The 16,332-nt window shown below is 39.8% G+C and overlaps 1 protein-coding gene across 13 annotated transcripts in view; it reads left to right on the top strand.

Moving 5' to 3' along the window:
* Map4k3 (mitogen-activated protein kinase kinase kinase kinase 3) overlaps positions 1-16,332 on the top strand; it is a 150,161-nt gene that overhangs the window by 88,992 nt on the left and 44,837 nt on the right. For all 13 annotated transcript variants that reach the window (XM_040738991.1, XM_040738995.1, XM_040738994.1 and 10 more), the window contains 7 exons: positions 1,599-1,641; positions 3,173-3,245; positions 8,219-8,350; positions 8,497-8,559; positions 8,646-8,727; positions 8,811-8,921; positions 14,042-14,120. In XM_040738991.1, the coding sequence (XP_040594925.1) occupies positions 1,599-1,641; positions 3,173-3,245; positions 8,219-8,350; positions 8,497-8,559; positions 8,646-8,727; positions 8,811-8,921; positions 14,042-14,120 (583 nt within the window). The remainder of the gene's footprint in view (positions 1-1,598; positions 1,642-3,172; positions 3,246-8,218; positions 8,351-8,496; positions 8,560-8,645; positions 8,728-8,810; positions 8,922-14,041; positions 14,121-16,332) is intronic.

The raw sequence follows: 16,332 nt of genomic DNA, 5'->3' as shown, positions 1-16,332 counted from the left end.
TCTCTGTCTTGCCAGCTCCCAAATGATGGCATGGAGATGTCTTACTAATTATGAAAGCTTGGCCTTTAGCTTAGGCTTGTATTTAAGTAACTCTTATGACTTGAATTAACCTGTTTTGATTAATCTATGTTCTACCATGTGGCCTTTACCTGTATCCCCTTGTGTGTGTGACTCTGCATATCTCTTGAGCCTCCGTTAACTGCTACTTCCTCTCTGCTCAGAAGTCCCTCCTGTACCTCCTGCCTAGCTATTGACTGTTCAGCTTTTTATTAAACCAATCACAGCAATACATCTTCCCCCAGCGTACAAATATCCCACAACACAGCCATACTAAATGTGCTGTTCTTGAAATATTTCAATCTCATTCTGGTTCTAGGTTTTTGTGTTTGCTATCCCTTCTTCCTTGAATGTTCTGTTCCAGATTTGGGTGTGGCTGTCTATTTACTTCGTTGAGACCTCAGCTCAAATATCATTGACTTTCAGAGGATTTCTTTCCATGCTTTGTTTTCAGAGACTTTGCTTCTACCTGACATTGAATCTTTTATTGGGCCAGAAATAATCATTTTTATCTTCTTTCTCACCTACACACACAAACCCTGGAACTTGCTTATTACTATACACTAGAACTTAAGTCCCTTGATGGCTGTCAGCTGTCTCTGAGAGAGAGAAGGGGATGGATAGAGAGAAGAACAGATGGGTCGGAAGCTGTGGTGTGGAATGATAGAAGTCATAACTTAGGAAACTTAACATGACAGCGATGAGAGACCATAGGAAGGACTTTGGCAGAAGTCTAACTACACAGAGGGAGATTGATCAAAAGCCCCGGTATGGGCCTTTTAGCATCTCCTACCTTTCCCCTTTGTCCTGGATCAGTGGTATTATGAGTGGATGTAGCTCTACTTCATGGATGATGTTCTAGGGGCCGAGAAGTCTCCATTTTCTTTTCTTGTTTTTTTGAAAAAGGGTTTCTCAGTGTAACATTAGCCTTCCTGAAACTCACTCTGTAGACCAGGCTGACTTCAAATCACAGAGATCTGCCTGCCTCTGCCTCAGGAGTTCTAGGATTAATGGTGTGCCACCATCTCCCACATTCCCTCCCTCACCCCTCCCCCTCCCCTCCCCCTCCCTTCCTTCCTCTCTTCTATTCTTCTGCTATTTCTTTCTCTTGTGGGTTAGAGGCAGGGGATCTGAGAGCATTTTCCCTAAGCTATAATCATACCAGCACAATGGATTAAAGAGCTGCCTGCTTTAGTGTGCTCACTTAAAAGTTGCACGGGGGTGGCTGTGGAAGCCACAGGACAGTTATGTGCTAGCACTGGTGTGTGTGTGATATTAAACGTATCACTTCTGTGTTAGCATTCTTACTGTGTTAGCAAGGAGTCCTTTTTTAAGAGAGCACATTATGTAAACATCATGAAATTAACTAAAAAGTGGACAGCAATGTTTCCTGTAATGTATTATTTTAATTGAACACATTTTAAATTTAAGGATTTCTAGGTCTAAGGCTGTGGTTATTTAATATGAATAGTTACCCTAATATATGTTTTGCCTAATACAATGTCTGCTTCCCACTCAACTAAAATGTTCTCCCTTTGAAGGGCGCTAACATTCTATTAACGGATAACGGTCATGTGAAATTAGGTAAGTAAATCAGAATTCCATTGCACGTATATATCTGTCTGAAATGTAGTGGGGTTTGGTTTGGTGCTTTGTTTGTTTTGTTTTTCAGGGGTGGATAGAGTATTTTTTTTTTCAGAACTACAAGTCTCCATCCATCCGTCCTTGTTTATCCCTTGGCCTACCATATTTATTTTTCAATGGAGATCTCATTGAGGCCAGTCACCTCTCTGTCTCATTTCCTTTCTCCTAAACAAGCATGCTTTTGTCCTTCACAAGAAACAGATTGTTGCAAAGATATCATGAAATCATATGCATTGGGACTCTTCCACCTCTAAACCCAGGTGTGGGGCTTCCAGTAGGAAATCTATAAAATTGTAACCAGAAATGAGGACAAAAACAAACAAATAAGCAAATAAATATCCAGCAACTCCAAAAATCCTTCATCATTTATCCAATTTTAAAAAGCAAACACTATTATTTATATGAAAATATAATTTAGATGCTAAGTGTTTTAAATAGTAACTTAGAAGATATGATTAAAATGAAGTTCAGAACCAGAAATGACTCAGTATGAGTTTAAAACAGGAAATGTGTTCAATATGGTAACTTTATTAACTTATAACAAGCATGTAATAACAAATATTGAAAAATTAACTTGAAACTATTTAGGATGAACCATATTTCAAAATATGTACGTTTCTTAAAAATGTCAGTAGGGCTCGAATGTTAGCTCAGTGGGAGCCCTTGCCCAGAAAGTACACGGCACTAGGTTTGTCCCCAGCTGCACAACATAAACAAATAAATAAAACTGCTTTGAAGTACAGCCTACTATAGGATAAATGAGATTGACAGTATTTATCTAGTACTTAACATACAAGATAGTTTTCCTAAGAAGCCTGTCAGTATGAGATAAGCAAAGAGCATCTGTCCGATTCTGTCCAGTCCTGTTCCCTGGTGTCTTGCTCATTGAGCAGTTATTATGAACAGCTGAATTTGTGGCAGTTTCCATGCCTCACTTTCTCTCAGGATGGATTTGGATTCATTGATCACACTAGAAGGTATTAGAACTGAGCATAGTAAAGGAGTAGTAACAGATCCCCACTAGTGACCAGCATGGTGCTGCAGAGGAGAATGCTGTATTTGGGGTCTTTTCAGACTAGGTGGGTTTACCAGCAGGTATCACAATCTGCAGATGTCATTCTGGGTCTTTCAGAGAGTGAATAGAATTTACAGCTGCCTAAAGGTCCTTCCTAGTAATATTCCTTTAAGTAGAAATCCCTAGAAACTAGAAATTATAGTTTCAATTTTCCCAAGCCCTTTCTTTCCTACAAAAATTATTTATCTTAATCATGTTGTTGTTTGATTCATGTAAGTTACATGGGAATCCTCTTGGCTGTGCTGCAGACTGTGATGTTTTAATAGTCCATTAAGGTTAAAAAACATAGTATGTGGGAGACTGTTCCATTTCTGTGAAATTCATGAAAATTGTTATTGAAAATTACTTTTGGTGTTACTGTAAATGATTTTGTTTTCTCATTTTTGTTTTTAATAGCTGATTTTGGAGTTTCTGCACAGATAACAGCTACAATTGCCAAACGGAAGTCCTTCATTGGTACCCCATATTGGTAATTTTAATTTACTTAAAATTTTTATTGTCCTGTCATTGTATGCAGCATTTCTTAAAAAAAAAAAAAAAAAAAAAGAGGAAGAAGAAGAAGAAGACTGGTTAGAATTCCTGGGCCTAAGACAGAGTACATGAAAGTAATCAGTGAGTTTAGTAATTTAACAATGTATTCTTATGAATGGATTACTTGACCAAAAATATCCCACATACTGATTTTCATAATGCAGGAAAACCTTTAAACTTTGATATAGTTGTTAGGTTCCTGATGCTTGACACATATTTGAATGTTTTTGTATCTGTCTTTTTCTTTCTAAGTGTTGTGATGATTACATTATTCACAGTTTCCAAGAATCTTGCTGTTTTGGTATTGCTGCGAATTGAGTGTAGGGCCTCAAACATGCCAAGTAACAGCCTACCACTGAGCTGTCTCCCCAAACAGTCCTTTTTGCAGTCTTGCTTGACTGTGATCAAAGACAGGCTTCTGGGCATCTGGAATCTTCCATGCCAGGCCCCAGTTCAGTCCTTCAGCATTTTTCTAGTAGTTTCATCCACAGACCTTCCTTTCCTTGTCCTCTAGATATCTACTATCTTAGGAAAATCATCCTGTCATTCATTATTTACTCCATCGTTTTGGTCATGTATCTGTGTGTTGGGTGGCTTAGCTGAACACTGACCGCAGTACTGTAACTGCTCTGATTTTCACCACTGCATAGTCTTGCCATGTCTTCAATGTCATTGCTCCCACTCCACAGACTACTCTAGTCTGGCCCTCAGTACACAGCTGTTCTACTGTTTTTTTGTTTGTGTTTTTAAGTTTGGAGCATGACAGATACATCTTACATTGGTTGGTCTCTATCAAATGCAAGTTTTTAAAAGTCAACTAGAATTAAAATGGCTTTAATAAAAAGGAAATCCTATGGCTGTCTTTGGCTGTGTCTAGCACTTGCCATTATTTGTAGAATTTGTTGGAATAGATGAAGATTACAGCTCCTTCATCTTTTATTTGTCTTGTCCTTCCAGTGTTCTTGCTGAATCAGTTAATAGTCTTCACTCTTTTTCTGAATCTTCTCATTTTAACTTACTTAGAACTTGATTTCCTATAAAGCATCCCACACATTCTCACATTGCCCAGTTCTATAAGATGTGTCTTTATGATTATCTATATCCATAAAGCCTGTAAAGCTTCAGGTGTAGGTGTGTGTGTGTGTGTGTGTCTCTGTGTATGTGTCTATCTGTGTGTATGTGTGCATGTGTGCATGCGTCGTGCTCAAGTGCATGCATGTATAGGAACTTACCACAGACTGGGTCAATACTCTACAATTGAGCTACATCTCTCCGCTTTTCTTCCTGGAGTTTTCTGTCATTTTCACTCTGGTCTGTTCATGCTCAAGTGTAGCCTTTAATAGAGATTTCTTAACCTTAGAGCTCCTTTCTTGGATTCTAGGTCTTCCTCTTGTTACCTGTTTTGAAATACATGTTAGTGTCTTTATGGTAAGAGGTGTGCGGGTGGAAAAGCTTTAGGACTGTGCATCTCTAGCCTCACCTTTCATTGGGTGTAGAACACTAGTGGGAATTTTTGTGTTGTTGTATATGTGGCTTTTCTGTGATGCCGTGGACAGCCACCATGATGCATGTTTCTCTGACTGTAACCATACCTTCCTCATAGTGATGCCTTATATTTTGATAGTCCATGATGCTTCCTGGCATTTTTATATCCTAGCATTTTGCTTGTTTTTAATTTTATTCATTCACATTTGTCATTTGGTTTTTACCCAAGAGATGAACTACTTGCACATTCTAGTAGTACTCCTGGGAAGTACTCCTGAAGTGTTGACTTGGTTATTTCTCTGCTATATTTCTTCCTGTCTTCTCTAGGTTTCATTAGTTATTTCTTGGGCCACTGGAATCAACCCACTAGTTTTCTCACTTTCTCCCAATTTATTAGCTTGTTTATTTTCTAGACAGGTTTTCACTATTTATCTCTGGCTATCTTGGAACTTACTATGTAGATCAAGCTGTCCTTAAACTCATAAAATCTGACTGCCTCTGCTTCCTACATGCAGGGATTAAAGGCATGCGCCACTGTTCTGTTTCTCCCACTTTAAAAAAAAAAAAAACTTATGTTCAAAATCCAGGTGAATCTCTGAATTCAAGGTTAGCCTGATGGTCTACAGAGCAAGTTGCAGGTCTGCCAGGGTTTCAGAGTTGAGAGGATCAAGAAATCTTCAGGTTTCTGCAAGAATTCCTCAGCTTTTTACATTCAGACTTTCACAAAGGAGGCTTCCCTCAAAAGTTTAAAAATGACTGTGTGTTAGTTCACACCCAAAGAGTGAGATGGTCACAGCTGGCTCTAGAACTGAGTGTGGTGGGTATGCCTGTAGTCCCTACTTTGGGGAGGCCGAGACCAGGGACTCATTGGAGCCCAAGAGCTTGAAGACAGCGTGAAACAAACAGGGCCTGGCTCAGAATACGAAAGCAAAGCTGACTCATATCTCAGTGTGCAGTAAAGGCAAGATGTGGGCCTGGTGGTTAGTGTTCCCGACATGGGCAAGCAAACGACACCGGGGAACTCAGTATTGTGTACACAGATCTACTTAATTCCTGAGCGAAGCCTATCATATTTCTATTGGTCCTTGTCCTGTAGGAATGAGGAAGGAGTAATCTCTGGGCTCAGTGGCTGAGAGTAGGAATCTGGGAATTAACTGTTGACATTTAAGTGCTATTCTGTCCTCAGCCAGTCTCAACCTGACTTCTATTAGCTCATAACTCTACAGCATGTAGGATAGTCTTTGAGGCTAATCAGCTGTGTGTTCCCATCCTCAGCACCCTTGGGTTGCCTTGTCTTCTCAGAGAGTTATTACATGTTTCCTGTTAGTGTCTGTGTGGTTCTAGGTAAGATAATTCTCAGGCTTCAGAAGGTGTGTATTTGTTTCTCCTTATTCTGCTCTTCCTGGTTCTGGTTTGCTTTCAGACAGGGTCAAGGATTTGAGGAGAATCCACTGCTCTTCCCAAGTCCTCTCTCCCCAGTTTGTCTTTAAGCATCTGGGGGAACACACACGTCTCCTGACTCTCCTGATTCCGTACACGTGTCCAGTTCATGTTTGTTGATGGGGACTGATCTTGACCTCCAGCTCCAGAGCTTAAACCCTGTAGAGTGGGAAATACCTGGGCAGCTTGTGAAGCTGAGTTAGGTGCGGTTGGTTAGCACTCCTGCTCTCTGTGTCTGCCTTGTGCTGTGCCTTTCCCCACCTTTATTTCATAATAAAGAATCGTTCTTGCTAAGTGGTCAGACTAGCAACTCTTCAGGAAAGCCTGCTGAAGTGGTAAGACCAGTAGTGAATGAACTCTTGACGTTTCATTTGTGATGACGGAGCTTGAACTTACTCAACGGCTTTCGGTGAAGGACAACAATGAAGATAAAGCCAACTTCCACCATCCAGACACGTTTCCTGTACCCATCCCTTTTCTCTGGCGACTCCTGTGACCTGTGTCTCTATAGCTCTTCTGCCCTGTCTTCAAATGTCCTGCACATGGAGTCACAACATTGGGTGCCATTATAGTACTTTGTGTGATTGTTGTGCTCTTGCCTTGTTTACTAGGTTTTTTCGTTGTCTTTATAAACTTGTCTTTAACAAGTTTTTCTAAAGCATTCACTTTAATTTTGTTCCTAGCTTAGTCTTTTTACCTTTATAATCAGAGTGTTCAGCCAGGTATAGTGGCACATACCTTTAATTCCAGCCCTAGGGAGGCAGGCAGATCTCTATGAGGAAGCCATCCTGGTCTACAGAGTGAGTTCCAGGACAGCCAGGGCTGTAATACAGGGAAACGCTGTCTGGGGAAGGAGGTGCCATAACTTCATTACATTGTGGGTTTGCAGCAGCACGCACACCTGAAGCACTGGTTCACAGATGAGTGGGCACATGACTGTACATGGCAGGAGTAGATGCACCAACCATCTGCATGGCGCTGTGAAGCTCTCTGGTGTGCCGGGCTTGGGAAGGGCAAATACTGCTTTCCGAGCTCAGCATCTGAGTGCCCGCGCCTACAGGGCCTTCCGTCTTCTGTGACTGCATTCTGTCAGTAACTGAGACCCAGCACACTTTAACCTTTACTTTCCTTATCATAATTTAGATTTCCAGGAGACATATTTCAAGATGATTGAAATCGTCCTTAAGACCAAGTGTCTTAAAAACACTTGTTATTTTATTGTAAGCTCCCTGACTCTCCTGCAGCCGCACTGGAAAACAGTATCTGTGAAGCCCCCACTCAACTCGCTCTTTTGAACTGGAAAAATTGTGTATTTTTCTCAGTTGTTTCTAAAACTGTGGTTTGGGGTTTTAAAGATTGTGTATTTGAAAATTAACCATTTAAACAAGTCAAAGTATAATTAAACTAAAACAGTAGCAAAGCTAAAAGCAATTAAGAAGTTACCAACTTCCCTCTGAATAAAACATTTTGAAAAGGAGGCACTCATTTTGATAACTTTTTCTTTATTGCAATAAAACTTTAAAAAACATTCAAAAGTTTATGGTAAATATAAATTAAATATTAAATTTGAACATTCTTGGTACCCAGAGACTTGGTAAAATAAAAGCAATGACCAAGTTACAGTAGAGTGGTCTGTCATGTAAAACAGTTATGACCATATACTGTAAATGCCATTTCTTTATAGAACTTTGGGGAACAGAGATCAGGATGTGAACAAATAGGTCAGGTTAATGTCACACTGGTAAATCTTGATAGAGTCTGTAGTGTAGGTAAGTGATGAAGGAAGCACTGGGGAGGTTGAGATGCTTCCCATGAGACATCATCAAGAACTTGGGGAAAGTGGATCTTTCAAATAGGACATCTATTTTCAGACATCAAGGACTAACAGAACTTGATTTCGCCATTGACAAGTCTGAGTGCCTCTCCTAAGAGTAAAGGGAAGCACACTAACCACACAGTTTCTGTTTTCTGGATTATTTCCTGCAGGATGGCCCCAGAAGTTGCAGCCGTTGAGAGGAAAGGAGGGTATAATCAGCTGTGTGACCTCTGGGCAGTGGGCATCACTGCCATCGAGCTGGCTGAGCTCCAGCCACCCATGTTTGACCTTCACCCCATGAGGTCAGTGTGCCCATGCTGAGCCCAGTGCAGACTGATGCTTACAGACTATGTCATGAGTTTACTTTAGCCTTGTTAGGACTGGATAGGACTGTATTCCTGTTATTAGAATGTGGAATGTTGAAATGTGCACTGTTTTGTTTTTTTAGGGCATTGTTTTTAATGACGAAAAGCAATTTTCAGCCTCCTAAACTAAAAGATAAGTTAAAGTGGTAAGTATCTTTGTTTATTGACTTTTATAGCAAGATAAGCAAAAAAGTAATTAGAATACAGAAGCTTAATTTTCAACCTTTCTTAGGTCACATAGTTTCCATCATTTTGTGAAGATGGCGCTTACCAAAAATCCAAAAAAAAGACCCACTGCAGAAAAGCTACTACAGGTATTATTTTACCCTGAATCATTCACATATTAATAAGACATGATGTTTAATCAAATCTCTGAAGTATTTTATGTGTTTTGTAGCACCCCTTTGTCACCCAGCCACTGACAAGGTCTTTGGCAATAGAATTGCTGGATAAAGTGAATAATCCAGATCATTCCACATACCACGATTTTGATGACGATGACCCTGAGGTAGGAATTGTTTTAACTAAGTGCGTTTGTGCATGTGTGTATCAGTGTTTGAACTTTTTTTTTATCTAGTTTAAACAAAGTATTGGTTGGGGAGAGTAGTTTTTTGTCCTGGGAAGTCACTTGCTAGGTTTTTCTTACTGGCTATTTGATGACAGTTGTGGAAGATGACAAAATCATTTAATCCATTTGTTGAAATTACTGTAGTTACTTCAAAGTAGTAGTCACTTGAGGTTGTGAAGTCTTGTAGCTCGACATGTTCTTTTTGAGCGTGTCCAAAGAAGACAAATAATACACTAAATGTAGACACAGTGTGGAAGGAGGATTCTAAAGGCTCCATGCAGCAGCAATGGGTATGTGTGAGCCTTTCCCATAGGAGAAACTTGTTAGGCATTGCCATCATCTCAGGTGGATGCTACATCAACTTCAGGTGTAGGATGGAGATGCTGAGGGTTTCAAACATGACTTCATGACTCCCCAGAGTTGTACGAACACCCATGAAGTAACAGTAAGTAGATCGCTATCCCCACTATGCCCTTTCTTAGGGGCGATTGCTTAGGATAGTTCTAATGAAAGGAAAGAGAAGAGGGGAGTACTCTTCAAGAAAAATGAATATAAGGAAGAAAGTTTGTTCACTGAAGGAAAATTGTCTCTAATGCTTTTAGCATTACTTCTTGAGTTTCTCTCGTTTACTTAGTGAAAAAGGCTACAACAGATTTTCTTTAATTAAGCTTTCCCCACTGCCACATTTCTCTATGGTTTCTTTGCAAAAGCTGGTTACAGCCTTTGAACAACTATTAGATTATGAAAGTATTCAGTTTTGAATGTTAATTTTATATTGGGCCCAATGAACATTATTGGGAAGCTACTGTGGATGAAATATATCACCTAATCTTCAAAAGCTCTGTTTCAGACTAAGAAAAAAGAATAGCCATGTTTTGTAGAGAAGTCAGAAATGCTTCTTGTGAGAGAACTCACAGTCACTTTTTATGAGAGAACTCAGAGGCACTTCCTGTGAGAGAACTCACAGACACTGCTGTAAAGAATTTTATACAGTTGGGTGCATTGTGGCCTGAAGGAAGTGCAAGAAAGGGCCAAAGGTTAAAAACATCAAGACTTTTATGTCTTATTAATATTATTTTTGATTGTGTATATGTCTGTGTAAGTATGTGAATATGAGTGCAGGTGCATACCTCTCCATGGAAGTGGAGTTACAGGTAGTTGTTAGCCACCTGATACAGGTGCTGGGAGTGGAATCCACAGGTCTCTGGAAGAGCAGTATGTGCTTTTAACCACTGAGCCATCTCTCCAGCCCCACCCATCAAGGCATTTAAATGCTTGAATTCAGTGTGTAAATACTCTGTATCCTTGAATAGTATTCACAAACAATTACTGCAACCTAGGCAAGCTTATATGTGACAAAGATGTGTGAAGTAGCATGATGGTTCTGTGAGTAAAAAGCACTTGGCCACTCGAGCCTGACAACCTGAGTTCTATCCCCAGAGTCTACCTTGGACAGAGAGATCTGACTCCCAAAAATTGTCCTCTGCCCTCTCTGTGCACCATGGTTCATGTGCATTGACACACATCATAAACACACACATACACACAGACGCACATGCACACATACACACACACCCAAAATAAATATTATTAATAAGAAGTATTATTAATACTTATTTTAATTTTATATTATAATATATTATGTAATTATATATAATATAATACTTATAATTTTAAAAGTAAAAGAACACATAACTGTAAATGTTTATTTTGCTGGATTCCTATGACTAAATATTTGAATAATAGATTTCTTTACATTAAGTAACAGCATACAGTACATGATACAAGTGTATTTAGAATGAACTTGTAAAGGAAGTTTAATGTACTCTATTTGCATATTTATTATTATTGCCTGTGTTCTAGTTTGCCTGCCATTGCTGTGCTAAAACACTGGCAAAAACCAACTGAGGGACGAAAGGTTTATATGGCTTACAGTCACAATCATGGTTGATCACTGAGGCAGGAAGCCGAAGGCAAGAGCTGAAATAGACACCATGGAGGAACACTACTTACTGTCTTGCTTCATGGCTTAGACTGCTTTCTTGTACGGCCCAGGGTCACCTGCACAGTGGGCTGGACCTCCCATATTAATCACCCATTAAAAAAGAATGCTCCGTTGTCTTGACTGCTGGCAGTCTGGTGGAGGCACTGACCCCAGTTTTTATCAAGCTGACAAAAGCCAACCCACATACCACTTACTTCTCTTAACAAAAGATTGTGCTTTTAATATTTTGCAAAATTCATAAAAAATTAGAGGGAGATTATTGATCTTGTGGGTACAATTTCTTTTGTGTTAAAATGTGTGTGTCTGGTTATGTTTTTAAAGATGAGGACCTAAAAGTGAACTTAATGGTGTCAAAGCATCAGAATTCACTTGTCTTAGATTTGACCTAAGATGGTTGACATTCATTGTCCCTTAAACTTCCGACTGAAGTAGATTTGAATGTGAGCCACATGGCCTGTCATTCCAGACTTTGCTAGTAAGCAGAAGCAGATGTGGATAATCCAGGAAGGGGCTTGGTGTTGCCCTAGTGAGACCTTTCTATAGAAACAGACTGCAGTGGGAATTGACCATGAGCCATAGTGGCTAATCCTTCACCTGGAAGAAAGACAGAGGCCACCACTAACTACTGCCTTTATAGTAGGTTGTGTCAGACTGAGCACTGTGTGTATTTAGGGTCAGACAAGTGTTGGTTGTGAGCAGCTGCAGTGTGAAGGCAGGAAATTTAATGGTATCCCTGGCCTCTTCCTTTTAGTTGCTGGTAGCACCCTTTGATCCCCAGTTGTGAAACCAGAAATGTCCCCAATAATGCCATATGTCTCTTTATGTACAAAATTTCCCTCTGATCATAAAGCACTAGCTTGCCAAGCATGGTGATACTTTGATCATCGTCATCAACAGGATCACAAGTTGAAAGCCAGGGTTTCCTACATCCTATTATGTGTATATGAATTAATAAACTGGTTTATGTTAACTAGCTAGTGCTATCATATTGTTTCCATCTTTCCTTCATTCATTATAAACTTTATATTATTATTAGTTTATATTTTAAAGGGCCTATATTTGCATTTGTAACAGTCATAGAATTATGAGTAATCATAACTTGAACCCACATGAAATGGCTTATAAAGGATAAGATTTTATAATTTTGCAAGAAATAATTTTTTAAAAAGCCAGAGCCAAGCCTAGCTGTGCAGACCTTTACTCTCAGCACTTGGGAGATAGAGGCAAGATTAAAAGCTCAAGGCTATCCTCAGCTACATAGAAAGTTTGAGGCTATTCTGAGCAACATATAATCTTAAATTAAAAAGAAATAGTTGGGGATGGTATTGTATATCTGTAATAATAGAACTGAGGTAGAGGCAAAATGAGTAAAAGCAGGCCAGCCTGGGCTACACTGGATGCTGTGAGTTAAAAGTTGGGCAGTTAGTGAGATAGCACAATGGTTAAGGATAAGAGCTTTTGCTGCCAAGCCTAAGGACCTGAGTTCAATCCCTGGAACATGCATGTTGGAAGGAGAAAACTGACTCGCTCAAGTTGTTTTTGGACCTCCACATACATGTCATGGCATGTGTGTCCACATAGTAAAATAAGTAAATGTGACTTTTTCAACAAATCAAAAATGGTTTATTTCATTCACCTTAAACCATAAGTTTCCATTCATTCTTTTGCTACTTTGAGTCCTTGACAGCTCTCACATTGACAACAGGCAGAATAATTGTACCAAAAGCCAGCTTCTATGAACAACTCCTTTCCAAATTAGATGATTGCTTATGGACTTATCTTTTGCTAGCAGAAGTTATAATGGTGTATCTAAAAGCCAGAGAGACTAAGATGGAACAAAGAACATGCTTTTAGTAAAGGGAGGTGGGGTCTTCTGAGAAACAAATGTCGAAGTTGACAGAAACATAACTACACAGTTTTGAACAGCCTTGCTTCAGCCAGTCTAGTTCATATTGTGGCAAAAAATGAAACATGCTGTTATCTCCTACTCTCTGCAAGTGAGTTTGTATTTCATGTTATTTCAAAAATCTGTAAGCCAACTAATAAGCTTTAATAGATATCTTAGGGACAGATGGCTCAGTGGGTAAAGGTGTTTGCTACCCAACTTGACAATCAAATTCCATCCCTGGGACCTACGTGGTGGAAGGACAGAATCAGCTCTCCTAGGTTGTCCTCTGAGCTCCACACACATACTTGAATGGGCACACATAAAAATTTAAAATATAGTACAAATTAAAAATGAGTAAAAGATGGCTGGGCTCCGTTATTACAAAATGCTATCTACAGATCTTCATAGTGCTGTCTTTCCTTTTCTTCATAATACTTTTAGTTTTCTTTTCATTCTTTCATATGGAAGCAGTCTCATTATACTATCCAGGCTGGCATTCATCCTTTGGGGTAAATTCTTCTCCCTAAACCCCCTCCCTGGAGTGGCTGGGACAATAGGTGTGGCCCACTGCTTCTGGCTCAGTGGCTCTTAACCCTCTCCTAACGCCGTGAACATTTAATACAGTTTCTCATGTTGTGTTGATCCCCAGCCATAAAATTATTTTTGTTGCTACTTCATAGCTAATTCTGTACTGTTATGAATCATAATGTAAACATCTGATATATAGGATATCTGATATACAAACCCTGTGAAAGGCTCATTTGACAATCCCTCCCCCCCCAGGGGTCGTGACCCACAGGTTGAAAGGTACTGTTCTGGCTTCTCTGCCTGAGTATAACCAATTCATTCTCATGAAATGGATCTGTGCACCCTTAATGTTATGTGTACAAATAAACAGATGCATGATTTAATTATTTGTATATTTTATCTAGTCTAGAAGCATGTTCTACCAGAGTAAAACAATTTGCTTTGAGTGGACATCTTAAAATATTTTTATTTTTACCTTCATAGTTTGAATTAATACTGTAATTGCCTTTTTAAGATATGAAAATTTGCTTTAGTTTTCATTTTGTAAAATGAAACATTTTATTTATCTTTGCATAATTTTATGGATAGAACCGACTTCATTATCAAGTGTTATACATCAATAATTTTGTTTTTTTTAAGCCTCTTGTTGCTGTACCACATAGAATTCCTTCAACTAGTAGAAATGTGAGAGAAGAAAAAACACGCTCAGAGATAAACTGTGAGTACAGACCCTCTACTATCCTAATCCAGTAACCAGAAATGAGATTTTTAAAAAGATTTATGTATTTATTATGTATACAGTATTCTGTCTGCATGTATGCCTGCAGGCCAGAAGAGGGCACCAGATCTTATCACAAATGATTGTGACCCACCATGTGGTTTCTGGGAATTGAACTCAGCATCTTTGGAAGATGCTTTTAACCTCTGAGCCATCTCTCCTGCCCCCAAAATGAGATTTTTAAGCTGTGACTTAGATTTTTTTCTATAAGTTACCTTTTTTCTTTGTAAACACTGTTGTTGATGAACGCTATACGAATTTTATTTTCTTTATTCCTTTGGAACTTTTGATGACAAGAGTGTTCCATTTTGGAAGGAAAAGTAAAACAGGGGAACTAAAGAAGATAGTCATCATCAAGGGTGTGCACCTGAGTGCCTGTGAGGCACCTGGAAAGCTTGTTAAATGCAGTCTGTGGTTCAGTAGAGAGGGATGGACTGGGTCTTTTGACAAGCTCCCAGTGTGTTCATGTGCCTGTGCTGAAGGCATACTATGTGTGAACTATAGAGATGTCTGCAATCTTACTGCGTGTTACCTGGGACTTAAAGGTAGCTCCTTGCTTGTGCTTCCCCTATCCAGAGCCTGCTTAAGGGCTGGTCTCAGATAGGCCAAGGAGTTCACCCATTGATCTCTTGATCGCTCTTGGCTAATTTGCATCAACAACCACCAGCTTGTGTGTGTGTGTGTGTCTGTGTGTGTGTGTGTGTGTGTGTGTGTGTGTGTGTGTGTGTGTGTGCGTGTGTGCGTGTGTGCGCGTGCATGCTATGCATGCTGCAGGAAACTAGACACCCGCAGCCTGACTTTTCTGAAGCTCCTGTGTACTCTGTGTACATGCCCCCCTATGGGCAGGGACAGAAAACAGACAGGCTCTTTCTTACCTTTTTGCCTTTAGTAGGTGTCATATTCTTCATATGCTGAGGGAGCAACAGGGTTGAAGCTCCAATTTTGCTTAGTTATGGATTTGGTATCTGAGGCTTTCAGGTCTTACTCTTTAATAATGACTGTTTGGGGGTATATCTTCTTTAGAGCTTCTGTTGTGATGATAAAACATGACAAAAAGCAACTTGGGGAGGAAAGGGTTTATTTCATCATCTAGGGAAGGTACTTGACAGGAACTCCAGGTAGGGCAGGAGCTGATGCAGAGGCCATGGAGGAACACTGCTTGCTTAGCTTGCTCCTGTGGCCTGCCCAGCCTGGTTTCTTAAAGCACCCAGGACCACCAGCCCACAGTGGCACCATCCCAGTCAGCAGGATGTCCCCCACCCCCATCAATCATTAGTCAAGAAAATCTCCACAGGCCAGTCTGGTGGGGGCATTTTCTTAATTAAAATTCCCTCCTCTCAGATGAATGTAGCTTGTGTCAAGTTGGGGGAAAAAACAAAACAGCTACTACAAGATGTTTTATGATTACATGTAAACTTGGATATATAGAAGACTGTTCCATGATGTTACCTATAAAGATAAGCTTTGGAACAATGATTAGGTATATTCTTGATGATGTTTTGTTTCCACCTACTGGCATTTCCTGGTGTGACCAGTTCGAAACTAAATGGTGTTCAAGCAGCAGGTGTAAAAACTTTTGTGTTTGCAGAAAGACTGTTTGTTGCCCTTTTGTTTTTAGGAAGCCCCTCTGCCTTGCAACTATTCCCTGTGAATGTACAAGGAAGTGGTAGGCAAAACGGATGCAATCTGATAGATGGTTATTGCAAAGGTCTGGCAATATTAAGAGCACACACAGTGTTGCACACTGGGATGGTCAGCACTCATTTAAACAATATCTAGAAGAGAGTGTGACAGAGGCATGTCACAGTGTTGGGAATTTGGGGAACACAGCGTCAGAACAGAAGCATGATGTGAAGCAAGATGTGAAGAATGAGTCCCTGTGGATACTTTTGTCCTCCTGGGAACACTTCCCCATCCAGAGTACAGGAACAGGGAGGTGTGATAAATGCTATTTTTAACACCTTGCTGAAAGTTTTTTGTAACCTTTGATGTGAGATTGTGGGCTCCTTCTTGAGCAGTCTACTCCAGGCCATCCTTTGACATCTGAGCCGTTAACAACTAGTGCGCACACACTCACTTAGACTCTCACACATAGCTAGGCTATAAAGAACTGTTTCTCAGCACGTGAAAAACTCATGCCTTCTAGATCTCT

Source organism: Mesocricetus auratus, unplaced genomic scaffold (assembly GCF_017639785.1).
Source record: "Mesocricetus auratus isolate SY011 unplaced genomic scaffold, BCM_Maur_2.0 Super-Scaffold_100676, whole genome shotgun sequence".
NCBI lineage: Eukaryota > Metazoa > Chordata > Mammalia > Rodentia > Cricetidae > Mesocricetus > Mesocricetus auratus.
Note: the sequence above shows the minus strand (reverse complement) of the source record. Positions and strands in the feature narration are given on the sequence as shown.